General features: G+C 58.0%; 2 protein-coding genes across 5 annotated transcripts; both read right to left on the reverse strand.

Annotated features, from left to right (window-relative positions):
• On the reverse strand, positions 1–4995 carry LOC144273867 (von Willebrand factor A domain-containing protein 5A-like). Its single transcript, XM_077832569.1, has 7 exons — positions 4859–4995; positions 4396–4499; positions 3880–4088; positions 2852–2986; positions 1458–1594; positions 736–862; positions 1–313 (listed from the first exon to the last, which is right to left on the reverse strand). The coding sequence occupies exons 2-7, from the start codon at positions 4482–4484 to the stop codon at positions 234–236; spliced, it is 777 nt and encodes a 258-aa protein (XP_077688695.1). The 5' UTR covers positions 4485–4499; positions 4859–4995; the 3' UTR covers positions 1–233.
• LOC144273866 (von Willebrand factor A domain-containing protein 5A-like) lies at positions 4871–25307 on the reverse strand. 4 transcript variants are annotated; one of them, XM_077832566.1, is made up of 14 exons: positions 25239–25307; positions 22524–22588; positions 22033–22235; positions 21571–21615; positions 19581–19803; positions 16600–16772; positions 15848–15962; positions 10074–10246; positions 9841–9929; positions 9543–9687; positions 8899–8978; positions 8178–8292; positions 7886–8050; positions 4871–5016 (listed from the first exon to the last, which is right to left on the reverse strand). In XM_077832566.1, exons 2-14 carry the CDS (start codon positions 22561–22563, stop codon positions 4990–4992), a joined length of 1593 nt encoding a protein of 530 aa, XP_077688692.1. In that variant the 5' UTR covers positions 22564–22588; positions 25239–25307; the 3' UTR covers positions 4871–4989. The 4 variants fall into 4 exon arrangements, 3 of the variants coding, with proteins under 3 accessions (XP_077688692.1, XP_077688693.1, XP_077688694.1); XM_077832567.1 differs by lacking the exon at positions 21571–21615; XM_077832568.1 differs by lacking the exons at positions 4871–5016; positions 7886–8050; positions 8178–8292; positions 21571–21615 and having other exon boundaries at positions 8895–8978.
• Between the last annotated feature and the right edge of the window lie 818 nt (positions 25308–26125).

A 26125-nucleotide genomic window follows, 5' to 3' on the forward strand; every position in this document is an offset into this window, starting at 1 on the left:
AACCCGGGGAACTGCTTTATTCCAGCGAGGGGCTGGCAGAGACAGGCTCCGCCCGCAGCACTAAGGGCCTGTCGGTCTGGTGTAAGTTACAGGGTCAGTGTAAACAGTTTTCGTTAAACTTATGCAAACCAATTGGCTGCTCTTAATTTAGGATCCCTGGGGGGTCTCTGCATGGCTGGAGGCCCAGGGTAGCTGGGGGGAAGGGTGTGGGGGGCAGGAGGCGGGGCGGGGGCTCAGAGACTGAAGACTGCAGGCCCAACGCTGCAGCCCAGCAGGGTGTTGGCGGCTTCCAGGCATTCGCTCAGCCGGGGCCCTGCAACGAGAAGAGGGTCAGGGGGAGACATCAGTCTGGGGGACAAAGAGCAGAGAGCTCACAGCCCGGGGGGAATGGGACGGGGAGCAGGGGGCTGGGAGCCTGTCTATCCTGGGACTGGAGGCTTCTGGGGGTCTGGCTGGGGAGCCAGAGGCTGTTAGGATGCCGGGGGGCAGGGGACCCTGGGACCAATGGGGGGCAGGATCTCAGGGCTGTGGTTCGCAGGACGGTGGGGTCCCATGGAGTAGCGGTGGTGCTGTGGGCCTGGAGGATCTCGTGTGGGGCGCTGGGCTGTGGGACATGGGGGTCTCGGGGTGGGCTGGGCTGTGGGACAGAGGGTCTCAGTGGGGGCTGGGCTGTGGGGGAGGGGCTCTCTGGTCGAGGCCCTGGGCCCTGCTCCCAAACGTCCACTCCCCTCTCACCTGCTTGGCCCCGCACCCAGCCCACAGCCTTGGCCTCCAGCAGCTCCCACTCGTCGCGCTGCCCCGCAGCCCGGCCGTGCAGCCAGACCACGGCCAGCACCGTGGCCCAGACGCCGGGGGGCACGTCCTGGGGGGGGGAAGAGATACTGCCTGAGACAGTGCCCAGTCTGGGGACCCCCCTGTCCCTCCGAGCTCTGACCCCATCCTCCCTCTCCCTAATGCTGCCCCATCCCCTCACTCTAGGGACCCCACCCCCCGGACTGCCCCATCCCCCCGGGGATCCCCCTGCACTTCCCCAGTGTTCCCCCCATCCCCTGCCCTGGGGACCCCCCAATCCAGCACGCCCACCCCTTCCCCAGGCTCAGAGGATTCCCAGCCCCCCGGCTCTAGCACCGTGGACCCCCTACTCAGATGCCCAGTGGCATTCCCGGGGGTACGGAGACAGCCTCGGAAAGGACCCAGCCTCGGCCTCCCCATGTCCCCCCCACAGCCCTGGGCTCCCTCGATCCAATGCGCCGATCCCCTGTAAGGGGGTTTCTAACTCCCCTCTGTGGGCCTGTCTTCCCCACTGGGCTCCAGGTTCAGGGGTCATTGGATCCAGTCGCTCTTAGACCCCACCCTCAGTCTGGGTCACACACTGTCTCATCTAGGAGCAGAGAACAGGCCCAACTCATGGCACCTGCCCTGCCATCTCTCCCCTCTCCTCCGCCCCCCACACTCACCTGACTGGGCATCCTCCCCCTGGCATCGGTCTCGCTCACCCCCAGCGCAGTGGCCAGCTGGGGGTCCAGGTCCCATGATCCGTCGGCATTCTGCAGAGACACCAGCCTCAGCAGGGGAGACTCCTCTGGTGCCCACTCTAGGGAGAGACGTGGGGAGATGGCTCTTGCACAGGGTTATGGATACAGAACAGCAATGTGGCCTGTCCAGGCTGAGGGACAGCCAACAAGCTTAACTGTGACCCCCTGTGCATCCTTAACTCTGCCCCATCCTTTATCTGCTCCTCAGCACCCTTAACTCTGCCCCTTCCTGCACCCATGGGATGACAATTAATTTGCAGTTGGAGTTAGGAACCAAACTTCCTTGGGCCCCATGAATGTCTCCGCCCCAGTCATTAATCTCACAACCCCAGGGTGTTTCTCAAACACAATCTGACCCTGGGACCATCCCACACTATAGCCTGCAATACAGACCTATGTTCAGGGAGACACAGAAGCGTCTAAGGGTATAGGGGAGATGGGATGTTACAGAGTCTATACGATATTATAGCCATACCTGGGCCAGGGTTATGGGACACAGTTAAGGTTACCTGGGCTACTGCAACTTTGTATTTCCAGACTCTTCCAATTCAGGTTTTAAGGGTAGCCTTAACTTTAAAATTCTGCCTTTTGTGGGCTTCTTCGTTTAGAAACCAGACCGTGCCAACCACGATCTGTGCCCCTGAACTCACCTGTACAAACATCCAAGCCTGGGCCCAGCGTCACAAGGTATTTTTGTCTGGGAATTTAGCTGCGTGTCCATTTCAGAGAAAACTGCTCAGCGACATTTCTGTTCCTAAAAAGCAACTGATTACCCCCTCCGCTGCCCAGTTGCCCCCCCCCTTAGCTCATTGATACAAACTCACACCCCAAATTCCAGTTTCACAGAGTTTTTTGCCTGGAAGTTTCCTTATTTTTTTTTTCATTTTGTTGCAAGATAATTTGTGTCACAACACTTAAAAAACCCAGCTGCGGACTCCCCCTCCCCCAGCGTCACACGGGTGTTTTGCCCAGGAAGTTCCTTCGGATCAGACGTCGCTGTTAAACACTTGCCCAGCTCTGGGACCGTCAGGGCACGTCTGTCTCGGATCCAAGGAAGTGTCATCCTGGCGTTTGCCGCCCGCCTCGAGTCCTGACTCCCAGCCCCTGCCCCCCTCACCTTTCTGGGAGGCAGTCTCTGGCAGGGTGTCGTGTATGCAGGACTTCCTGCCCTCGCGTCAGGGGCTCCCCCGGCTGAGCTTTTGGATGGGGAGGGAGTCAGGAGGCACGGTGCTGGGGGAGGAGACAGCCAGTACTGGCCCTGGGGAGCTCTGGGGGAGAGTGCCCCGGAGGGGATGGGGGTGGGGAGCGGCTCTCACCTGGCACATCTGAGCTGTCCTCAAAGTCGCAGACCATGGCGCAGTCCATGGACACATCGGAGGGCCCTTGGGCCCAGGCCATGGGCCCAGGGGCAGAATAACACATCTTCTGCAGGGGGGTTGCAGCCCCAAAGTCTGGGGGGGAGACGGACAGACAGAGTGGGACAGACAGACATGCAAACAGAGACAAGCTAAGAGAAGGAAGGGAAATCCCCCCACCCACGACACCCAGAGCGAACGCAGCACTGGGACCCCTCCCCCATGCCCCCCAGCTGGGACCCCCTACACCGAGCCCCATCCTCCTCTCCCCCCAGCTCCCTCAGAGTCAGGATCCCCCCTAGCCCCTTCCCCACAGGCTGGGGCCCCCCTGAATCCAACCCCTCCCCTGCAGCTTCCCCCCAACTGGGACCCCTCATCCAGCCCCAGAGGACACGGGGGTGGGTGCTGCACCCCATGAATGAGGGCAGGATGCTGGGGGGGGCGGCAAGAGGCCCCCACTAGCCAATCCGGCTCATGACAGCAATGTGCCCGCCCCTCTGGTCCCTGCCTCTGTCTGGGTCCGACTGTCTGATTCTCAGTCTCTGCCCCAGTCTGTTTGGGTCTCTGGTTCTGGGTCCATCTGTCTGTCCGTACGTTCCACAGGCCCCACTCTCCCGGCTGGGATGGGTCAGGCCCCGTGGGCTGTCCCCGTCCACCCAGCCAGCGCCTGCCACTCCCCCCTGCCCTGGGAACGGGGGCACTGAGGTTGCCCTGGGGGGGCAGCACAGCCCCACGGGAGCTGGGGCAGGGACAAGAGCAAAGGGACATTAGCCCATAACTGTGATGCCCCCCTCCCCAAGCTTCAGGGTCCCTCCTCTCACACTGGGATCCCCCTGTTCTGGGATCCTTCCCATAATTCCCTCCCCCTTCCCTCGCCCTGGTGCCAGGTTCCCCCAACAGTGCCAGGTTGGTTCCTCCTCCCACCTGAGCCCGCCCCCCCACATGCTGATCCGCCCCAGTGCCGGGATCCCCGGCCCGTCCGGGGTTACCTGCCAGCGGGATGTCCCGTCTCACCAGCGGCCCCTGCACCGGCTGCCCCCGCTCCGTGTCCACCCCCACGTAGGCCGTGAGGGAGCAGATGACCCCTGAGGCCAGGCTGGTCGCCAGTGCCCGGTGCTGGTCCCCCTCCGACCCGGTGTCCATGGCCCCCTCCAGCTCCAGCAGCAGCCATTTGGCTGCCAGCCGGTGAACGGGCAGCCTGTGCCGGGGACAGAGTCGCGGGGTGAGCCCTGGACGCCTGGGTTCCTGCCACCGTGGGGAGAGGAGTAGGGGCTAGTGGGCTAGTGTATTGTTGGGGGGAGCCAGGACTCCTGGGTTCAATCTCTGGCTATAGGAGGGGAGTGGGGTCTAGTGGTCACAGCAGGGAGTCTGGGAGCCAGGACTTCTGCTTCCTTCTGTGACCTGGAACAGGTCCCATCCCATCTCTATTCTGTTGGTGGTGGGGATGTGGGGGGCAGGACCCGGTGGCTTGGTGAGGATGTGGACCAGGGGAGTGTTGCTGTCACCTGTCTCCATCTTGTGGCTGCAGGGGGAACTGCAGCATCTCCTTGTAGGTCTGGTCCTGGACGCGGTACTGCAGGGTGACGCCCCCCATGGCAGTGTCTGGGGGCTGCGGGCAGAGAAAGGGGGTCAGAGGTGGAGTGCGAGGGGGGAGAAGATGCCTGGGGACCCTCCCAGACCCAGGTTACAGAACAAAGGGGGAAAATATGCTTGATTCACAGCAGTTGGGGGTCGCCTAGTCAGCCAACAGCCATCATTAGGATCAGGAGTTAGCAACCCCCTTTGAGATCAATGTGGCTGGGGTAGCACAGAAGCCTCCAGCCCAGTGGTCACTGGTAGGGGACACAGTTATCGATCCCCACGGAGGTCATGTCTACGCTACATACTGCAGTGTACCTATGTCACTCAGAGGTGTGAAAAATCCACACCCCTGAGCTCCAGCACCCTGAGCAACGTAGTTACACTGACCGTAGCCCCCCGTGTAGACAGCGCCGTGTCGGTGGGAGAGCTTCTCCCGTTGGCTTAGAGCATCTTCACCAGACATGCTACAGTGTCGCAGCTCCGCCAGTGTAAATTTGTAGTGTAGACCTGCCCTGAGATCAATGCAGCCAGGCTAGTGCAGAGACCTGCAGCCCAATGGCCATTGTTAGAGGTCAGAGTTAACAATCCCCACTGAGATTGATGGGGCTGGGATAGCACAGAGACGCACCCCAGCCCAACTGCCATAATTAGTGATCAGAGTTAATAACCCTCACTGAAATCAATGGGGCTGGGGTGGCACAGAGACCCCCAGAAAAATGGCCACCATTCAGGTTCAGAGCCAACAATCCCCACTGAGATCAATGAGGTTGGGGTAGCAAAGAAACCTGAAACCCAATGGCCATCATTAGGGACCAGAGTTAACAATCTCCACTGAGATCGATGGGGTTGGAGTAGCACAGAGACCCCCAGCCCAATGGCCATCATTGAGAACGTAAGAGCAGCCATACAGGGTCAGACCAAAGGTCCATCTAGCTCAGTATCCTCCTTCCAACCGTTTAAACCTGCTGCCTATTAATTTCATTTGGTGATCCCCCTAGTTCGTGTGTTATGAGAAGGAGTAACACTTCCTTATTTACTTTCTCCACACCAGTCATGATTTTATAGACCTCTGTCATATCCCCCCCTTAGTCATCTCTTTTGCAAGCTGAAAGGTCCCAGTCTTATTAATCTCTCCTCATTCAGAAGCCGCTCCATACCCTTAATCATTTTTGTTGCCCTTTTCTGAAACTTTTCTAATTCTAATATATCTTGTTTGAGTTGGGGCGACTAGCTCTGCACGCAGTATTCAAGATGTGGGCGTACCAGGGATGTATACAGAGGCAATGTGATATTTTCTGTCTCATTATCTAGCCCTTTCCTAATGATACCCAACATTGTGTTTGCTTTTTTGCTGCCGCTGCACATTGAGTGGATGTTTTCAGAGAATTATCCACAATGTCTCCACGAAAAGGAGGACTTGTGGCACCTTAGAGACTAACCAATTTATCTGAGCATAAGCTTTTGTGAGCTACAGCTCACTTCATCGGATGCATCCGATGAAGTGAGCTGTAGCTCACGAAAGCTTATGCTCTAATAAATGTGTTAGTCTCTAAGGTGTCACAAGTCCTCCTTTTCTTTTTGTGAATACAGACTAACACGGCTGCTACTCTGAAAAATGTCTCCAAGATCTCTTTCTCAAGTGGTAACAGCTAATTTAGACCCCACCATTTTAGATGTAGAGTTGGGATGATGTTTTCCAACGTGCATTACTTTGCATTTATCAGCATGGAATTTCATCTGCCATTTTTTTGCTCAGTCAGGTTTATATCATTTTTGGTGGTGCCCAGAAAGGGTCCAAGCAGAGCTGTCAAGTCCATAGGATGGACCGGGGCAACTTCCCCGTGGGTACCCGTGCTTCAGGGGGACGTGGGGTCCAGGGCGGCCTGGGGGATTAGCAGGGGGCCTGGCGCTGGCAGCAGCAAGCGACCCGGCCCCGGCCCACTCACCAGCACTCTGTCCAGCCGGCTCCCGGCGTCGCTCGGGGGAGGCAGGGCAGGGGCGCGTGCTTTGGGAAAGGGGTGGAGTGGGGGTGGGGCTGGGTCACTTGCTGCTGCTGGAGCCAGGCCCCCTGCTGACCCCACAGGCTGCCCTGGACCTCGCGTCCCCCTGAAGTGTGGGCCCCACAAAGCGCAGGGCCCGGGGTGGTTGCCCTGGTCCGTCCTATGGACGGGATGGCTCTGATTAAATATAAGCCCAAACATTGGTGGAGCCGTGCCCACGTTCCTGAATATGGGTGGAGCATGGGCACCACAGGCCCATATAACTTGCTGCCTATGTTGTGAGATCCTTTTGTAGCTCTTCGCAGTCTGCCTAGGACTTGACTGTCTTGAGTACTTTTGTATCATCTGCAAATTTTGTCACCTCACTGTTTACCCCTTTTCCCAGATCATTCATGAATATGTCAAATAGGTCTGGACCCAGTACACACCCCTATTTACCTCTCTCCATTCTGAAAACTCACCATTTATTCCTACCCTTTGTTTCCTGTCTTTTAACCAGTTACTGATCCATGAGAGGACCTTCCCTCTTATCCCGTGACAGCTTACTTTGCTTAAGAGTCTTTGGGGAGGGACCTTGTCAAAGGCTTTCTGGAAATCCTAGTACACTATATCCACTGGATCCCCCTTGTCCACATGCTTGTTGACCCCCTCAAAGAATTGGAGTAGATTGGTGAGGCATGATTTCCCATCACAAAAACCATGTTGACTCTTCCCCAACAAATTCTGTTCATCTATGTGTCTGACAATTTTGTTCTTTACTCTAATTTCAACCAGTTTGCCCGATGCTGAAGTCAGCCTTATTGGCCTGTAATTGCCGGGATCACCTCTGGAGCCCTTTTTAAAAATTGGTGTCACATTAGCTCTTCTCCAGTCATGTTTAGTTTATCAGTCTGTTCCAAAACCTCCCCTAATGACACCTCAAGCTGGGACAGTTCCTCAGATTTGTCATCTAAAAATAATGGCTCAGGTTTGGGAATTTCCCTCACATCCTCCACCGTGAAGACCGACGCAAAATATTCATTCAGTTTTTCCGCAATGGCCTTATCGTCCTTGAGTGCTCCTTTAGCACTTCGGTCGTCCGGTTGCCCCACTGGCTGTTTAGCAGGCTTCCTGCTTTTGATGTTCTTAAAAATTTTTTTTGCTGTTCCTTTTGGAGTCTTTGGCTAGCTGGTCTTCAAATTCTTTTCTGGCTTTCTTAATGATATTTTTACACTTCACTTGCAGGAGTTTATGCTCCTTTCTGTTCTCCTCACTAGGATTTAACTTCCACTTTTTAAAGGATGCCTCTTTACCTCTCACTCCTTCTTTTAGAGTTACCGCCCAGGAGGGGGTGGGAGGTTCCTGGCTCAGTCACTGATCCTGAGCCCTGGGGCCGTCCCGGGGGGGGGGGGGGGGGAGGGGCTCGCTCTCTCACCTGGGGCTGTCCGCGGAGCCGGGCGTAGATGAGGCACCGCTGCCCAGGGAAGATCACCTCAGGGCCCCGGCCCAGCAGCTCCGCCTCCATCCCAGGGGGCAGATCCCAGCTCAGCGAGATCCGGGTCATGGCCGGCTGCAGGGCCTGCTTCAGAGACTGCAGCGCCTGGGGAGAGAGAAGCACACGCAGGGTGGAGCCAGGACACCAGGGTCCTATCCCCAGCCTGGAGGTGGGCGTGGAGACTGGTGGGTTTGAGCAGGATGGCTGGGAGCCCAGACACCTGGGTTCTCACCTTGGGCTGCATGCGGTCCTGGCCCGTGATGAACTCGGCGCTGCCCCCTGCTGCCCGGGCGATGCCTTTGACCAGAGCCGTGGAGGCCCCTTCCCCAATGCCGAAGGAGAAGCACCTGCAGGTGGGCAGTGTCCGGGGGGAAGAGGTGTGTGTCAGAGACAGGAGGGGGAGGGGCAGAGCTGGGGGGGCCCACTCAGTGCTGAGGGGCAGTTGGGAGAGAGAGAGGCCAGTAGGGCTGGGGGCAGGGTGAGATGAACGGATGGGCAGATGCTGGTGTTGGGGGTTTTTCGGCTGGTAGGGCTGGGGTGCAGGATTGGGGAGACGATGGGACAAAGGTTCTCCATGCTGGCAGGGCCGGAGGGAGAGAGTATGAGGTTGCTGGGGGGTCGCCAGGTCAGCAGGCAGCTTTGAGGAGATAATGGAGGGCAGGGTTGGGGGGTGCTGGAGGTTCCCAAGCTCGGGGGAGAGAGTTTGGGGCTGCTGAGGGTGTCCATGCTGGCAGAGCTGGGGGGCAGGGTTGGGGGGTGCGGGGTAAGGGTTAGGTTAGGGTTTGGGGCATCTGCCCTGGCTTCCGACAGTCTGACCTGAGGTTGGCACTCTTAGCTGGGAGCCACTCCGCACACCGTGACAAGGTTGGGGGGAATCTAGGGGGCAGAGGTGCTGGGAGGCAGGGCTGGGGGGCACGGTGGGAGGGATGCTGGAGGGCAGGTGCCCCCATTACCTGTGCGTCCCCCGGTGATGCTGCACCTCGGTGATAACCTCCTGCGTGTTCACCACCTCCCCGTCCGTGAACACGAACAGCTGGAGGGGGAGAGACGCTGTCAGAGCCGGGGACCCAAAATCCCCCTGGAGACACCCCCTCCCCCTGGGAATAGTGGCAGCCCCCAGAGAGCCTGTCCCACTGACCCCCCTCCCAGAGACCCCCAGCTCCATGAGACCCCCCGCGGCACTCCTCCCTCCCTCCCAGAGGCCTCCCCGGGGGGGCTGACAGACGGGGACCCCTGACTAACTGGGAACCCAACTGTCACCTCTTCCCTGGCCCCTGGAGACATTAACCCGCCTGACTGCTGTGGGCACCTTTCTGGAAGCTCCCTCCTGCCCCCCACCATGTGCCCTCTCTGCCCCCTGGCTGCAGGGCACCCCCCAGTGCTGCCCCCCAGCTCTATACAGAGGTACTGCCTCCGGCTCCTGCCTGCCATGCCCTGCTCCCATCCCCAGGTGCACCAGCCCCCTGTTGCCCCCAGTCCTACTCTGAGCCCCCCAAGTCCTGATCAGCTGGCTCCTGGCTCCCAGCCCCCCCTATCAGCTCCCACCAGCCTCAGTCCCTCTCCGAGGCCCCGGGATGCCCTGTGGCTGCCCCGATACCTGGCGTGGGTGCCCGTCCCGGCAGGGGCTGCGGTAAATGGCTCGTAGCGGTGCCAAGATCTCGGTGCCCCCCAGGTCAGCCTGGAGCTGCTGGACGCGCTGCAAGGACTCGGCCATGGTCTGCTGGGTGTATCCCACACTCTGCCTGCGGGGGATGCCGAGGGGTCAGGGGCCAGGACAGGTGGAGCCAGGGACACCCTGACCCCAGCCAGCCCTGCCCCCAATCCACAGACACCCAAACCCCAGCCTGCCCTGCCCCCTAACCCAGTTAGCAACCCCCAGCCCCCCTCCGACTCACGGGTAGAAGGACTCAAACTGAGACCCAAAGCCGTAGATGTTGAAATAACAGCCCAGGGGCAAACTCTTCAACAGCAGGACCAGGGTCTCCTGGGGATGGACAGATGGACGGAGTCACTCCTCTGGTCCAGCCAGCCTGGGCTCCCCCCTACCCCCGGTTCTGCCCCCCGCATGCCCAGCCAGCCTGAGCTGTTCTCCTCCACAGGCCCATCTAACGCGGCCTCCTGGCTGTACCTTGGCGCTGTCGATGCGCTGGGGGGAGTAGTCTCGGCCGTCCATGGGGCACTCCATGCTGCCGGAGCGGTCCAGCAGGAAGATGAACTCCCCGGCAGGGCTCTGGCCCAGCACCGCCTCGGGCAGGCTGGGCAGCAGGGTCACCATCAAGGCCGGGTCGCCCATCAGGGAGCCTGCGGGGAGATGGGGCCAGCCCCAAATGGGGTGGGCATGGGATGGAGTCCTGTGAGCCTGCGAGAGCCCCCAGTCCCTCCTGACTGCCCCAGAGCCCCACCTATGTCCCTCCCACACACTGCCCTCCCTCTAGATCCTCCACTGCCCCCAGCCCCTCCAGTAACCCCCAACTGCCCCAGAGCCCCACCCCCACTCCTCTGTCCCTCCCCCGACTTCGCCCTCCCCCAGATCCCCCACCATCCCCAGCGCCTCCTGACTGCCCCAGAGCCCCACCCCATCCCTCCCCCCAGACCTCCTTCTCATAGATCCCACACTGCCCCCAATTCCCAGCCCCCCAGGGGCTTGCCCTTCCATCACCCGTTCTCCCCTGTATCCCCAAACCTGCAGTGCACCCCAGTGTTTACCTGCTCTCAGGAACTCCGCCCTCCCACTCCCAGCTCCACTGAGACCCCCCTGCTCTGGCCCCCCAACACCTCATCTCCAGCTCCTTCAACACCCACCCATAATCATAAGAAGGACCAGACTGGGTCAAACCTCCATCCAGCCCAGTATCCTGTCTGACAACAGTGGCCAGAACCAGGCGCACCAGAGGGAATGAACAGAACAGTGAGTCATCAAGTGATCGATCCCTTATCGCCCATTCCCAGCTTCTGGCAAACAGAGGCTAGGGACACCATCCCTGCCCATCCTGGCTAATAGCCATTGATGGACCTATCCTCCATGAATTTATCTAGTTCTTTTTTGAACCCTGTTAAGGACTTGGCCTTCACAACATCCTCTGGCAAGGAGTTCCACAGGCTGACTGTGCCACTGTGTGAAAAAATACTTCCTTTTGTTTGTTTTCAAACTGCTGCCTATTAGTTTAATTTGGTGACCTTTGGTTCTTGTGTTATGAGGAGTAAATAACACATCCTTATTTACTTTTTCCACACCAGTCATGATTTTATAGACCTCAATCACATCCCCCCTTAGTCATCTCTTTTCCAAGCTGAAAAGTCCTGGTTTTATTAATCTCTCTGCATACAGAAGCTGTTTCATACTCCATATCATTTTTGTTGCCCTTTTCTGAACATTTTCCAATTTCAATGTATCTTTTTTGAGTTTGAGCGACCACATCTACACACAGTATTCAATATGGGGGTGTACCCTGGATTTATCTAGAGCAGCGTTTCTCAAACTGGGGTCCGCGAGGGAACTCCATGGCGGCCGCGGGCCCCGCTGATCAACTCTTCCCCCTCCCTCCCTCCCTCAACTCCTCCACGTGGAAGCGGCTGCCAGCTCCCTGTGGCCCCGAGGTGGCCAGTGAGGCTCCACTCACTGCCCCCACCCAAGTGCCGGCTCCGCAGCTCCCATTAGCCAGGAAGGGGCAGGGCAGGGCGTCCCCAAAAAATTTTAAATCAAAATGGGGGTCCTCGGATTGCTGAAGTTTGAGAACGGCTGATCTAGAGGCGATATGATATTTTCTGTCTTATTCTCTAGCCCTTTCCTAATGATTCCTACCAGTCTGTTCGCTTTTTTGACAGCCGCTGTGCATCAAGTGGATGTTTTACTCCCGGGGGGAATTCTGCACCACTGTGCATGCACAGAATTTATGTCCAGCTCAGATTTCTTTGCTTCCCCTCAAAAAAAAAAAAAAAAAAAAAAAAAGGACTTTCTGACGGGGAAGTAAAGGGAAGCCACGAGAGTGGTCCTGTGACCCTCCCCAGCTGCAGGTTTCAGGTTCCCAGGGCAGCCAGTAGAGCGGTATATCACTGTGGGGCAGGACTGGGGAAGACCCAGCTGATGGCTCCGACCCTGTGCTGGGTTCAGCTGCTAGTCCCGGCTGGGCTGGGGAGGGCGGGACTTCCTCTTCCCCTGCACGGCATCCGGGGCCGGGTCAGACCCACCCCCAGATTTCTCCCCTGACTGCAGAAAGCTCTGCAAAGTCCCCCCCAACCCCGCTGGCCCCACTTCCTGCACCCTTTGCTCCTCATCTGCAGGGGGAGGGATCCCTGTACAGGGAACTGTTCCTCCACCCGCCCAACCCCCTGCATCCAGACTCATACCCAGACCCTCCCGCCAAGCCTCACCCCCCTGCACTCGGATCCCCACCCCACTGAGCCCCACTCCCCCAGCATCTGGACCCCCCCCGGATCCCCCTTCTCCAGACCCCCCTGCAGAGCTCTATCTCCCCCCACCACCAGACCCCACCCTGCTGAGCCCCAACCACCTTCACCTGGATCCCCCTGCAGAGTCCCATTACCGCTGCACCCAGAACCCTCCAACAAGCTCCTGTGCATCCAGATCCCCCTGTCCACAGATCCCCCACTGAGCCGCCCGCACCCAGACTGCCCCACACAAAACCTTCTCAACCCACACCTGGATCCCCCTGTGACGAAGTGGGACTGTTCTTAATGTTTCCTCTGAATAGTGTGGGGGTGCCTCAGTTTCCCCAATGCAGTTCTTAAGTATCTAGGTGGTGGGGTAAGGGTGTATGATCGTTGCAGAGCCCTAGAGGGCAGGTGTGTGCAGGGGTCTGGACACAGAGAATGGCCGACACCCTGTTTCCTGGCAAGTGATGGCCTGGGCCCTTCCCCCCTGCAAGGTGAGAGCTAAAGAGTTGGAGAACAAAGGAATCAGGTGACCTCCTGGCCCCGGAAAGGGACAAAGCCCAGAGGAGGGGAGGCTGGAGGGAGTTTCATTTTGGGGCTGGCTGGAGACGTGGAGTGAAGGGCAGACATGGTTGTCTGACTCACGGCCCCCCAAAATGGACCCAGCTGAGGGGTCTGGTTTTCTGCACCTACAAGCTCTGTTTTAGACCATGTTCCTGTCGTCTAATAAATCTCTGTTTTACCTGCTGGCTGAGAGTCACGTCTGACTGTGAAGTTGGGGGGCAGGACCCTCTGGCTTCTCCGGGAGCCCCGCCTGGGTGGACTCGCTGTGGGAAGCGCATGGAGGGGCAGAGGATGCTGGATGCTCCGAGGTCAGACCCAGGAAGGTGGAAGCTGTGGGAGCTGTGTGTCCTGCAGATGGGCTGCTCGCAGAGAGGAGGCTCCCCCAGAGTCCTGCCTGGCTTCGTGGGGAGCAGATCCAGAGCATCGCCCAGGGACTCCGTGACACCCCCACACTTGGATCCTTCCTTGCTGAGCCTGCTTTCCTACACCTGGAGCGCCTGGCACGGACGGGCAGGGCCCTGGGATGTTTCTGGGCCAGGCCCTGTCCTTGCGCTGTGCCAGGGTTGGGTGCAGCCTCACTGCTGAGGCCGTGTCCCGGAGGGAGCTGCACAATGAATGTTTATGCAAAGTTTATGCTCCTTTCTATTTCCCTTAGTAGGATTTAACTTCCACTTTTTAAAGGATGCCTCTAACTCGGGGGGGACAAACTTTTTGACCCGAGGGCCACATCGGGGTGGGGAAATTGCATGCAGGGCTGGGGCAGGGGGTTAGGGTGTGGGAGAGAGTGCAGGGAGTGGGAGGGGGTGCAGTGTGCAGGACGGGGCTCAGGGCAAGGGAATGGGGTAGAAGAGGGGTGCGGGGTGTACGAGGGGGCTCAGGACAGGGGGTTGAGGTGCAGAAGGAGTGCAAGGTGCAGCAGGGGGCTCAGAGCAAGGGGCTGAGGTGCAGGAAGGGTGCAAGGTGCAGCAGGCGGCTCAGGGCAGGGGATTGGGGTGCAGGAGGGGTGCGGCAGGGGGCTCAAGCAGGGGGTTGGGGGTATGGTGGGGGCTCAGGGCAGGGAGTTGGGGCGCAGGAGGGGTGTGTCAGGGTGTTGAGGTGCAGGAGGGGTGTGGGGTGAAGCAGGGGGCTCAGGGCAGGGAGTTGGGGGGCGGGGTGCAGGACGGGTTTGGGGTGTGCGCTCTGGCCCAGCGCCGCTTACCCAGAGAGGCTCCGGGGTGGCAGCGGTGTGCACCGGGGCCAGGGCAGGCTCCCTGCCTGCCTGTCCTGGCCCCGCGCCACTCCGAGAAGCGTCCAGCACCACGATCCTGCGGCCCCTAGGGGAGTGGGGGCAGAGGGCTCCGCGCACTGCTCTTGCCTGTGGGTACCTCCCCCGAAGCTCCCATTGGCCGTGGTTCCTCGTTCCCGGCCAATGGGAGCTTCCGGGAAGGTATCCACAGGTAAGAGCAGCTCGTGGAGCCCTCTGCCCTCCCTCCCCCAGGGGCCACAGGGACTTGGTGCCGGATGCTTCCCGGAGCGGTGACGGGCCAGCTGTGCCACGGGGGTGGCAATCCCGCAGGCCGAATCCAAAACCCTGAGGGTCAGATCCGGCCCGCGGGCCGTGGTTTGCCCACCCCGCCCTACTTCTTTTACTTTGTTGTTTAGCCACGGTGGCACTTCTTTGGTTCTCTCTGTTTTTTAATCTGGGGTATACATATAAGTTGAGCCTCTATTATGGTGTCTTTAAAAAGTTTCCATGCAGTTTGCAGGGATACCACTTTCTGCACTGTACCTTTTAAATTCTGTTTAACTAACGTCCTCATTTTTGTGTAGTCCCCCTTTCTGAAATTAAATGCTACCATGGTGGGCTGCTGTGGTGTTTTCCCCGCGTGTTAAATGTTAAATTTAATTATATTGTGGTCACTATTACCGAGTGGCCCAGCTATATTCACCTCTTGGACCAGATCCGGTGCTCCACTAAGGACTAATCAAGAATTGCCTCTCCTCTTGTGGGTTCCAGGACTAGTCATTTAAGATGTCAAGAAACTATCTCCGCATCCCGTCCTGAGGTGACATGTACCCCGTCAATATGGGGATGGTTGAAATCCCACATTATTATTGAGTTTTTTATTTTAATAGCCCTTCCAGTCTCCCTGAGCATTATCACAGTCACTATCACCATCCTGGTCAGGTGGCCGGTAATATATCCAGACTGCTATATTCTTATTATTTGAGCATGGAATTACTGTCCACAGTGATTCTCTGGTACAGTTTGGTTCATTTAAGATTTGTACTTCATTTGATTCTCTGCTTTCTTTCACATATAGTGCCACTCCCCCGCCAGCACGACCTGCTCTGTCCTTCTGATATATTTTGTACCCTGGTATTACTGTGTCCCATTGATTATCCTCATTCCACCAAGTCTCTGTGATGCCTATTATATCAATCTCCTCATTTAATACAAGGCACCCAAGTTCACCCATCTTATTATTTAGACTTCTAGCATTGGTATATTAGCACTTTAAGAACTTGTCACTTTTTAGCTGTCTGCCATTACGTGATGTAATTGAATGGGACTTTCCTTTAGTTGACTGTTTCTCATCAGATCCTACCCATATTTTATCATCTTCCATCCTCTCCTCGGTACGAGGACATAGAGAGCCTCCATCAATAGATCCTCCTTCTGTCTGAACCACGTGGTCCTCTGCACCTGTCGGCTTCCCCCCAGCCCTTACTTTAAAAACTGCTCTAGACCTTTTTAACCCTGCCCCCAGATTCCACCTGCACCCCTCTGAGCACGCAGCCCCATCAACCCTAGGACCCCCCCATTCCCCTACCATCCCCCTCACTGCCCCGGGACCCACGATCCCAAATCACCGACCAGAACACTCCTCCCCCACATCCCTCCCCCTTGGATCCCCCCATTCCCACCCCGCCGGCCAGGGGCATCAGGGTGCAGGACCCCCCCACCTGGCTCTGCTCCGGGCAACCCGATCTCCAGCACTGCGCTGGGTTTGTGCGGCTCCGCGTAATACACCAGCAGCTCCACATCTCGGTCCCATGGGGGAGCCTCGGCCAGTGACACCTGGTAGGGCGACAGACACAGTCATCTAGCCATGGCTCCTGGGGGGCAGGGTCCCGCTGGGTCTTGTGCCAGGCTCAATGCCCCCCATGCAGCCAGAGGGGAGGGAGCAACTCTGGGTTAGATGGGAGGGAGAGAGGGAAAAATATCGCAAGGGCAACACGGGGACTTGGCTCTTCTTGCGGAAAACACTGCAAAAATTCTGACTTTGTTGGGCTAAATCTTTCCAATTTGGAGGTGATATTTTTCCGCTCCCCCCCTATTTTCTTTCATTGAAAATCAAGGAGAATGAAACTCCCAGAAAGCAAAGGGAACCAGGGCCCCTCGAATGTCCAGGATTTCACCCCCATGGACTGGTCTCAGCCCCTTGAGATTTTCCCCAGAGAACGCGGGCAATTCCCCAGATCCACTGGTGTCGCTTGACCCTCTCCCCCGCAACCCCATGCCTTCTGGGACCCACCCCTTGCCCCATCCCAGAGCTCCCACCTCTGTAGATGCCCACCCAGGACCCACACCCAGACAGTCCCCTGGCACCACCCCTCAGCCCAGAGCTCCCATTACCTCCCTGCTCAGAGCTGCCCCCCAATACTGACCTCCCAGTGGGGATGGACGAGACTCAGGTGTCCGGGTGAACACTTACCTGGGCGGTGGTTCGGTTCCCAGATGTGTAGCTCAGGGGGGAGAGGGAGCAGTTGGAGAGCACACGGTCGATGCCGTGGGGCGACTGCAGCGTGGCACTCAGGCTCAGGGTGTAGGGCAGCTCCCCCTGCGGGACTCGTGGGACGCCCTGGGTGACGTCCTCCCCATCCCACCCTGCAGAGAGAGACACAGGGTGAGCATGGGGCCCAGGCAGAGAAAGATGCATCCTGGAAGTGAATGCCTGGCTGTGAAGATGGTGTCGCCAGGAGGGCTTTGGCTTCCTTAACCACGAGATGCTGTTCCAGGAAGGACTGCTAAGCAGAGATGGGGTCTACCTAGCGAGGAAGGGGAAGAGCATATCTGGATACAGACTGGCTAACCTAGTGAAGAGGGTTTTAAACTAGGTTTGAAGGGGGCAGGTGACCAAATCCCACAGGTAAGTCAAGAAGATGGAGACCTGGGAGAAGGTTTAGAATTTGGGGGGAACATGGACTGTTATAGGAGGGATAAAGGAGAGACAAGACAGAACTGGGTGGGGGGGGAATCAAACAGTATCTTAGATGTCTGTATACTAATGCAAGAAGTATGGGGAATAAGCAGAAAGTTGCAGTGGGGAGGTTTAGGTTGGATGTTAGGAAAAACTTTTTCACTAGGAGGGTGGTGAAGCCCTGGAATGGGTTACCTAGGGAGGTGGTGGAATCTCCTTCCTTGGAGGTTTTTAAGGACAGGCTTGACAAAGCCCTGGCTGGGGTGATTTAGTTGGGGTTGGTCCTGCTTTGAGCAGGGGGTTGGACTAGATGACCTCCTGAGGTCCCTTCCAGCCCTAATAGTCTATGATTCTATGAACTCGAAATGCTAGTAAATAAACACAACTATGACACAGATGGCATCACGGAGACTTGGTGGGATAATACGCACGACTGGAACATTGGTCTAGAAGGGTACAGCCGACTCAGGAAGGACAAGCAGGGAAAAAGGGAGGAGGTGTTGCCTTTTATATTAAAAATGGATCCACTTGGACTGAGGTTGAGCTGGAAATAGGAGACAGACCTGTTGAAAGTCTCGGGGTAAGGATAAAAGGGGTAAAGAACAAGGGTGATGTCAGGGCAGGGGTCTACTACAGACCACACAGCCAGGAAGAAGAGGTGGCTGGGGCTTTTTTTAATCAACTAACAAAATCATCCAAAGCCCCGGACCTGGCGGTGATGGGGGACTTTAGCTCCTCAGACATCTGGTGGGAAAATAACACAGCAGGGCACAGATTATCCAACAAGTTCTTGGAATGTCTTGGAGACAATATTTTAATTCAGAAGGTGGAGAAAGCTACCAAGGGGGGAGGCTGTTCTAGATTTGATTTTGACAAATAGGGAGGAACTGGTTGAGAATCTGAAAGTGGAAGGCTGCTGGGGTGAAAGTGATCATGAAATGACAGAGTTCATGGTTCTAAGGAATGGTAGGAGGGAGAACAGCAAAATAAAGACAGTGGATTTCAAGAAGGCAGACTTCAGCAAACTCAGGGAGTTGGCAGGTAAGAGCCCATGTGAAGCAAGTCTAAGGGGAAAAACAACTGGAGACAGTTTGGCAGTTTTTCAGAGATGTGATTAAGGGCAGAAGAGGAAACTATCCCACTGCGTGTATGAAAGATAGGAAGTACGGCAAGAGACCACCCTGCCTTAACCAGGAGATCTTCAATGATCTAAAAATCAAGAGTCCTCTAAAAAGTGGAAATTAGGTATAATTACAAAGGATGAATATAAACAAATAACACAAGTATGTAGGGACAAAATTAGAAAGGCCAAGACGCAAAACGAGATCAAACTAGCTAGAGAGATAAAGGGTACAAATACTACAAAGAAGCAAGAGCAAGGACAGGGTAGGCTCATACTCAACGAGGCGGGGATAATAACAGAAAATGTGGAAATGGCAGAGGTGCTTAATGACTTCTTTGTTTTGGTTTTCACCAAGAAAATTGGTGGTGATTGTATATCTAACGTAGTGAATGCCAGGGAAATGACTGCCTAGGATAGGAGTACTGCGGAAAGGGATCTGGGAGTCATAGTGGACAACAAGTTAAGTACAGTCAACAGTGTAACACTGTGACAAAAAAAAGCAAACCTCAATCTGGGCTGTATTAGCAGGAGTGTTGTAAGCAAGACACGAGAAGTAATTCTGCTCTACTCTGCATTGATTAGGCCTCAACTGGAGTATCATGTCCAGTTCTGGGTGCCACATTTCAGGAAGGATGTGGACAAACTGGAGAAAGTCCAGAGAACAGCAACAAAAATGATAAAAGGTCTAGCAAACATGGCCTATGAGGGAAGATTGAAAAAATTGCGTTTGTTTAGTCTGGAGAAGAGAAGACTGAGGGGGACATGATCACAGTTTTCAAGTATGTAAAAGGTTGTTACAAAGGAGGAAGAAGAAAAATTGTAAGAAGCAATGAGCTTAAATTGCAGCAAGGGAGGTTTAGGCTGGACATTAGGAAAAACTTCCTAACTGTCAGGGTGGTTAAGCACCGGAATAAATTGCCTAGGGAGGTTGTGGAATCTCCATCACTGGAGATTTCTGAGAGCAGGTTAAACAAACACTTGTCAGGGATGGTCTAGATAATTAATCCTGCCATGAGTGCAGGGAACTGGACTAGATGACCTCTCAAGGTCCCTTCCAGTTCTCTGATTCTATGGGGGGGTGTGGGCTATTGGGGGGGATGGGGGGATGCTGGGATATCAGGGGAAGGCCCGGGGGGGGTCCACATACCCTGGGGTGGGGATTGCAGGGCTGGGGGGGCACTTACCATGGGGCACACAGTAGTGGTCTATGAGGGTCCATGTGGGTCTTTCCCTGTGGGGTACATAGCAGGGGCTAGGAGGTCTCAGGGGGTTACAGGCTGTGGGGTCACTCACTGTAGGGTGCGCAGTGGGGGTGTTGGGAACTACAGGTCTCACCAGGCAGGCTAAAGTGGCAGGGGGCTGTGAGTCTCACCATCGGGCGCGTAGCGGGGACACAGCACGGCCGGCAGCACGTAGCGGGCGGCCCCATCAGGCTCCAGCGGCAGCTCGCAGACGTAGCGCAGGGTCAACGCTGCCTCCTCCCCGGGGGGCAGGTTCCCCAGGGAGCAGCTGAAAATGTCGCCCACGGCCCCCTCCTGCTGCAGCAGAAAGGAGCTCTGCCCCCCGGCCAGCGCGTCCCCGTACAGCTCCTGCGCCTGCCAGAGAGACAGGGTCATCCCGAGATCCCCCTGGCCCCTGAGATTCCCCTGCCCTACCCCCGGGCTAGCATGTCCTCATACAGGTTACTTCTGGGGGAATTCTGCACCACTGCGTATGCCCAGAATTCACGTCTGGTGCAGACTCTCCCCCCTGCAGATAATAATTCTGCCCAAGAAATACTGCAGTTCCACCTTTCTTCCTCCAGAGGCCGCTGTGACACCAAAACAGCCAGGAGCTGGCTCTGTTCATCACAGCACGCTGCCGGTGGAGCCAGGTTAGGACAGAGTGGGGCACACGGGGCTGCAAGGGGCGTCACGGAGAGGGGTTCAGAAGGGCTGGTGGGGGCAAGAGACTGGGCAGTGGGCTCAGGAGCTTGTGGGGTGACACCATTGAGCCAGGGACTGAATGGGAGGGGGGCTGCAGGGCCACATGGGAACAGGGAAGGGGGATGCAGGGACACACAGGGATGGGGGAGGAGGCTGCAGAGACCGATGCGGGGTGTGGAGACGGGGCAGATGTGGCTGACTGAATGGGAGAGGAATGGTGTGAGCCAGGGTCTGCCTGGGGGAGGCTCCCCAACTCACTAAAAATCCGCCACTCCCCACAAAAAACCTGTTCTATACTTCTCCCATCCACACCCAACAACCTTCCCGATTCACTCCAGGCTCCTTGCCTCTTCCTCAGCTCCTCCATTACTCCTGACTCCCATAAGCCTTTGTGCTGCTTCTGAGGCGTGCAGGAAATACAGTTCTATACTGGGGGCAGGGATAGCTCAGTGGTTTGAGCATTGGCCTGCTAAACCCATGGTTGTGAGTTCAAGCCTTGAGGGGGCCATTTAGGGATCTGGGGCAAAAATTGGGGATTGGCCCTTGTCATAAATATAAAGGGAAGGGTAAACCCCTTTAAAATCCCTCCTGGCCAGAGGAAAAATCCTCTCACCTGTAAAGGGTTAAGAAGCTAAAGGTAACCTCGCTGGCACCTGACCAAAATGACCAATGAGGAGACAAGATACTTTCAAAAACTGGGAGGAGGGAGAGAAACAAACGGTCTGTGTGTCTGTTGGTATGCTGCTTTTGTCGGGGATAGAACAGGAATGGAGTCTTAGAACTTTTAGTAAGTAATCTAGCTAGGTATGCTTTAGATTATGATTTCTTTAAATGGCTGAGAAAAGAATTGTGCTGAATAGAATGACTATTTCTGTCTGTGTGTCTTTTTTATAACTTAAGGTTTTGCCTAGAGGGATTCTCTATGTTTTGAATCTAATTACCCTGTAAGGTATCTACCATCCTGATTTTACAGAGGTGATTTCTTTACTCCTATTTACTTCTATTTCTATTAAAAGTCTCCTTGTAAGAAAACGGAATGCTTTTTCATTGTTCTCAGATCCAAGGGTTAGGGTCTGTGGTCACCTATGCAAATTGGTGAGGATTTTTACCAAATCTTTCCCAGGAAGTGGGGTGCAAGGGTTGGGAGGATTTTTGGGGGAAAGACGTGTCCAAACTACATTTCCCAGTAAACCCAGTTAGAGTTTGGTGGTGGCAGTGGTTATTCCAAGGACAAATGATAAAATTAATTTGTACCTTGGGGAAGTTTTAACCTAAGCTGGTAAAAGTAAGCTTAGGAGGTTTTCATGCAGGTCCCCACATCTGTACCCTAGAGTTCAGAGTGGGGGAGGAACCTTGACAGCCCTGCTTTGAGCAGGGGGTTGGACTAGATGACCTCCTGAGATCCCTTCCAACCCTGATATTGTGGAAAAAAATTACCAGAATCTTTTTTTCGGTCTGTGTTGTTACAGATGTACTTGCTGGCTGTATTTTGAAATAAATTACCAAAATAATGGAAACTGGCATGATTACATTGTGTTATTTTGACCAAAAAATATGCAGAATTTTAAAATATTGTGCACAGCATTTTAAATTTTTTGGTGCCTAATTCCCCCATGAGTAACAGCTCCTGCACCTCCTGAAGAGACAGGGTAAGCCTGAGATCTCCTTCTCCCACGAGATCCCTCTGCCAGCATGTCCCCGTACAGCTCCGGCGCCTGCTGGGAGAGATGGGGTTACGCCGAGAGCCCCTGCCTCCCGACATCCCTCTGCCCTGCCCCCCGGCCAGTGCGTACCCATACAGCTCATGCGCCTGCCAGGAGAGACGGGGTCACCCTGAGATCCCCCCAGCCCTGCCCCCCCGGTACCGTCTCTCCCCCCGGGATCTCTGCCCCCCGATACCTGTTTCTTCTCGTGGAGTTGGGCCTCAATGCTGGCGCCCCCCAGGCGGGCTTGGAAGGCGTAGACGGCCGCCTCGGCGTCCACGGGGAACACGAATACGGCCTCCACGGGCCCTGGCTCATCGTTCCTGTAGAGCAGCTCACAGCCCACGTCAGCCACGAAGCCTCGGATCAGCACCGTCACCGAGCCGCTGCGCAGGGGCACTGGGGGGACGGGTACGTCAGCCAGGGGATCCCCACTTGGGAGCCAGGGGAGGGGGACGTTAGCCAGGGGCCCCTCTGACCACCCCTATGAGCTCCAGGGGAGTGGGACTTCAGCCATGGGCCCCTCTGACCCCCATGGGCGACAGGGAACAGGGCTGTCAGCCATGGGCCTCTTGGACCCCCCGATGGGTGTCAGAGGAGGGAGACGTCAGCCATGGGAACCTCTGACACCCCCATGGGCGCCAGGGGAGGGGGACGTCAGCCATGGGACTCCCCGCCCTGACTCACCCGGCTTGTTGGAACTGTTCAGGAGGCCGCAGCTTGTCATCTTGGTACGGGGTCGGGGATCTGTGCTGGGAAAGGGTGTGTTGTGAGATACAGGGTTTCCATGGAAACTGACGAGCACAGGGTGTCCCCCCAGCAATGACTCCAAGACCCCAGCCCCGCTCCCCTGCTCAGCCAGGTCATGTGGCAGGGAGTCCCGCAGGCTCTCAGGCCGAGCTCAGAGATCAGAGTGACAGCTCCTCTCGGGCTCCCGGTCCCATACATGGCGCCAGCCCCCAGCAAGTAGGGGCAGGCAGGGACCGGGGCACAGCTGGGAGCTGGATGGAGAAATGTGTGCGGGGGGGGGATGGGGATGGATGGACAGACTGATGGGAGGGGGGTGGGGATGGATGTTTGGATGGAGGGAATGGCTGGGAGAGGGGTGGAGAAATGTAGGGGAGCCTCACAGGGCCCTGTGCGTCTGCTGTGGGGGATGGGATGTCCCGCTTGCCAAGAGTGAGATGGATACACCCTGTCTTCAGGGCTCTCAGGGGAGCCAGACAAACAAAATCGGAGAGTGCAGGGGGGTGAGGACGGACAGATGGACAGAAGGGCGGTTGGCAGCACGGTGGGGGCTGAGGATGGACAGACACATGGAATAGGGGGTTGGACAGTGTGGCGGGGGGTGAGGATGGACAGACAGATGGAAGGGGGGCTGGATAGTGCGGTGGGGGGTGAGGATGGACAGATGGACGAAAGGGGGGTTGGACAATGCGATGGGGGGTCTGGGGTGAAGATTGACAGACGGATGGAAGGGCAGTGGACAGTGTGGCGGGGGGTGAGGACGGATAGACGGACGGAAGGGGGATTGGACAGTGCGGTGGGGAGTGAGGACGGACAGAAGGGGGGTTGGACAGTGCGGCAGGGGGCGAGGATGGATAGACGGACGGAGGAGGGCTGGACAATGTGGCGTGGGGTGAGGATGGACAGATGGATGGAAGGGGGGTTGGACAATGTGGTGGGGGGTGTGGGGTGAGAATGGACAGAGGGACGGAAGGGGGGTTGGACAATGTGGTGGGGGGTGTGGGGTGAGGATGGACAGATGGATGGAAGGGCGTTGGACAGTGCGGCAGGGGGTGAGGACGGACAGATGGACGGAAGGGGGGTTGGACAGTGCGGTGGGGGGTGAGGACGGACAGAAGGGGGGCTGGACAGTGTGGCGGGGGGTGTGGGGTGAGGACGGACAGGCGGACGGAGGGGGGGTGGACAGTGCGGCGGGGGGTGAGGACGGATAGGCGGACGGAGGGGGATGGACAGTGCGGCGGGGGGTGTAGGGTGAGGGCGGACAGGCGGACGGAGGGGGATGGACAGTGCGGCGGGGGGTGTAGGGTGAAGGCGGACAGGCGGACGGAGGGGGGTGGACAGTGTGGCGGGGGGTGTGGGGGGAGGACGGACGGAGGACAGTGCGGGGGGGGGAGGGCGGACAGGTGGACGGACGGGGCGGACAGTGCGGCGGAGGGTGTGGGGGGAGGACGGACAGGCGGACGGAGGACAGTGCGGCGGGGGGGGGAGGGCGGACAGGCGGACGGCGGACAGTGCGGCGGGGGGGAGGACGGAAAGGCGGACGGGGGGGGGCGGACAGTGCGGCGGGGTTGTGGGGGGAGGATGGACAGGCGGACGGAGGACAGTGCGGCGGGGGGGAGGACGGAAAGGCGGACGGGGGGGCGGACAGTGCGGCGGGGGGGGACGGAAAGGCGGACGGAGGGGGGCGGACAGTGCGGCGGGGGGTGTGGCGTGAGGGCGGACGGAGGGGGGCGGACAGTGCGGCGGGGGCTGTGGGGGGAGAACGGAAAGGCGGACGGGGCGGGCGGACAGTGCGGCGGGGGGGGAGGACGGAAAGGCGGACGGGGGGGGCGGACAGTGCGGCGGGGGGTGTGGGGGGAGGACGGAAAGGCGGACGGGGGGGGCGGACAGGTGGACGGAGGGGGGCGAACAGTGCGGCGGGGGGGGAGGACGGACAGGCGGACGGAGGGGGGCGGACAGTGCGGCGGGGGGTGTGGGGGGAGGACGGACAGGCGGACGGAGGACAGTGCGGGGGGGGGAGGGCGGACAGGTGGACGGAGGGGGGCGGACAGTGCGGCGGGGGCTGTGGGGGGAGGACGGACAGGCGGACGGAGGACAGTGCGGGGGGGGGAGGGCGGACAGGTGGACGGAGGGGGGCGGACAGTGCGGCGGGGGCTGTGGGGGGAGGACGGACAGGCGGACGGAGGACAGTGCGGGGGGGGGGGAGGGCGGGCAGGTGGACGGAGGGGGGCGGACAGTGCGGCGGGGGGGGGAGGACGGACAGGCGGACGGGGGGGGGGGGCGGACAGCGGCGGGGGGTGTGGGGGCCGGGGGGCGGGTTTGACCCCGCAGGGTGCAGGGTTTCCTGCTCTGGCTCCGGTCCGAACTCCCCCTCCCCGTCGCGGGCCCCGCTGCCAGAGCCGCGCTGCCCCGAGCCGGACCTGCCAGTCCGGGTCATAGACCCCGCTCCGCTGAGGGGAGTCCCCGCGGCTGGGGGGCCGGCCAGTGGGGAGGGGCTGGGCTGGGCCGTGACTCCAGCCCCCCGGCCGTGTTACAGGGGGCGGCGCACACACCCTTGTGTGCCCAGCTCGCGGGGTGGGAGCGGGACCCCTGGGTCCTGTCCCCGGCTGGGGGCCCCGAGGCGAGGGGGCTCTGGGGGTCCTGGGGCCCCGTTACCTTCACTCGCCCGCCCCGTGTCGCAGCGGCTGGGAAAGCGAAACCAACCACCCCTGTTCCCGGGTAGCGCCGCCCAGCCCAGCCAGGGAGCGTCTGCAAACTCCCCGCCGCAGCTACTCCACCCCAGGGGCCGTCGGACGCTCCCGCTCTCGTGGGGAACTTTCCTGGCGTCTGCACTGCCCCGGGGGACTCGGCTGGATAAGGACCCCAGTCGTCGCTCCAGCTCCCTTTGCCCGGAGGCCTGCGTGCCCTCGAGGGGCTCCCCTTCCTCCTTCTGGCTGGGCTAAGTCCCCGAAACCCCAACAGGGCTGGGGCTCGTGTCCTTGTCACTTGGGACAGGGGCGAGGGTGTCCCCACTCTGGGGTGCTCTCTCTGCACCGGACGCCTCCCTGCCCCGCTGGCCATTCCGTACAGTTCAAAGCCGATACACTGGAGTGAACAGCAACTGAGAACCAAAACCAGGGGGAAACGGGAAAGTTTCTAGGACAGTGGTTCTCAGACCTTTTTTTCCCGCAGACCACTTGAAAATTGCTGGGGGTCTTGGTGGACCACTTAATCATAGACGATGCTGGTTGGAAGAGACCTCAGGAGGTCATCTAGTCCAACCCCCTGCGCCAGGCAGGACCAACCCCAACTAAATGGTCTTTCCTAATGTTGTTTGGACTGTTAGCTAACTATTGTTGGAGGATGGATCTCCACTGTTCTCCATGGTGACAGAGGACAGAACGAGGAGTAATGGTCTCAAGTTGCAGTGGGGGAGGTTTAGGTTGGATATTAGGAAAAACTTTTTCACTAGGAGGGTGGTGAAGCACTGGAATGGGTTACCTAGGGAGGTGGTGGAATCTCCTTCCTTAGGGGATTTTAAGGCCAGGCTTGACAAAGCCCTG

This window comes from Eretmochelys imbricata, chromosome 13, assembly GCF_965152235.1.
Source record: "Eretmochelys imbricata isolate rEreImb1 chromosome 13, rEreImb1.hap1, whole genome shotgun sequence".
Classification (NCBI taxonomy): domain Eukaryota; kingdom Metazoa; phylum Chordata; order Testudines; family Cheloniidae; genus Eretmochelys; species Eretmochelys imbricata.

Excerpts from the sequence above, each read along its gene's own strand:
- LOC144273867 (XM_077832569.1), bottom strand. The coding sequence starts at position 4,484 with ATGGGGGGCGTCACCCTGCAGTACCGCGTCCAGGACCAGACCTACAAG. Across the intron at positions 1,595-2,851 it reads GGACAGCTCAGATGTGCCAG|AGTGGGCACCAGAGGAGTCT; the intron begins GTGAGAGCCGCT and ends GTCTCTCCCTAG. Across the intron at positions 863-1,457 it reads GGGGGAGGATGCCCAGTCAG|GACGTGCCCCCCGGCGTCTG; the intron begins GTGAGTGTGGGG and ends TCCCCCCCCCAG.
- LOC144273866 (XM_077832566.1), bottom strand. The coding sequence starts at position 22,563 with ATGACAAGCTGCGGCCTCCTGAACAGTTCCAACAAGCCGG. Across the intron at positions 22,236-22,523 it reads GAACAGTTCCAACAAGCCGG|TGCCCCTGCGCAGCGGCTCG; the intron begins GTGAGTCAGGGC and ends CCGTCCCCCCAG. Across the intron at positions 8,293-8,898 it reads CATCACCGGGGGACGCACAG|GTGCTTCTCCTTCGGCATTG; the intron begins GTAATGGGGGCA and ends GCCCACCTGCAG.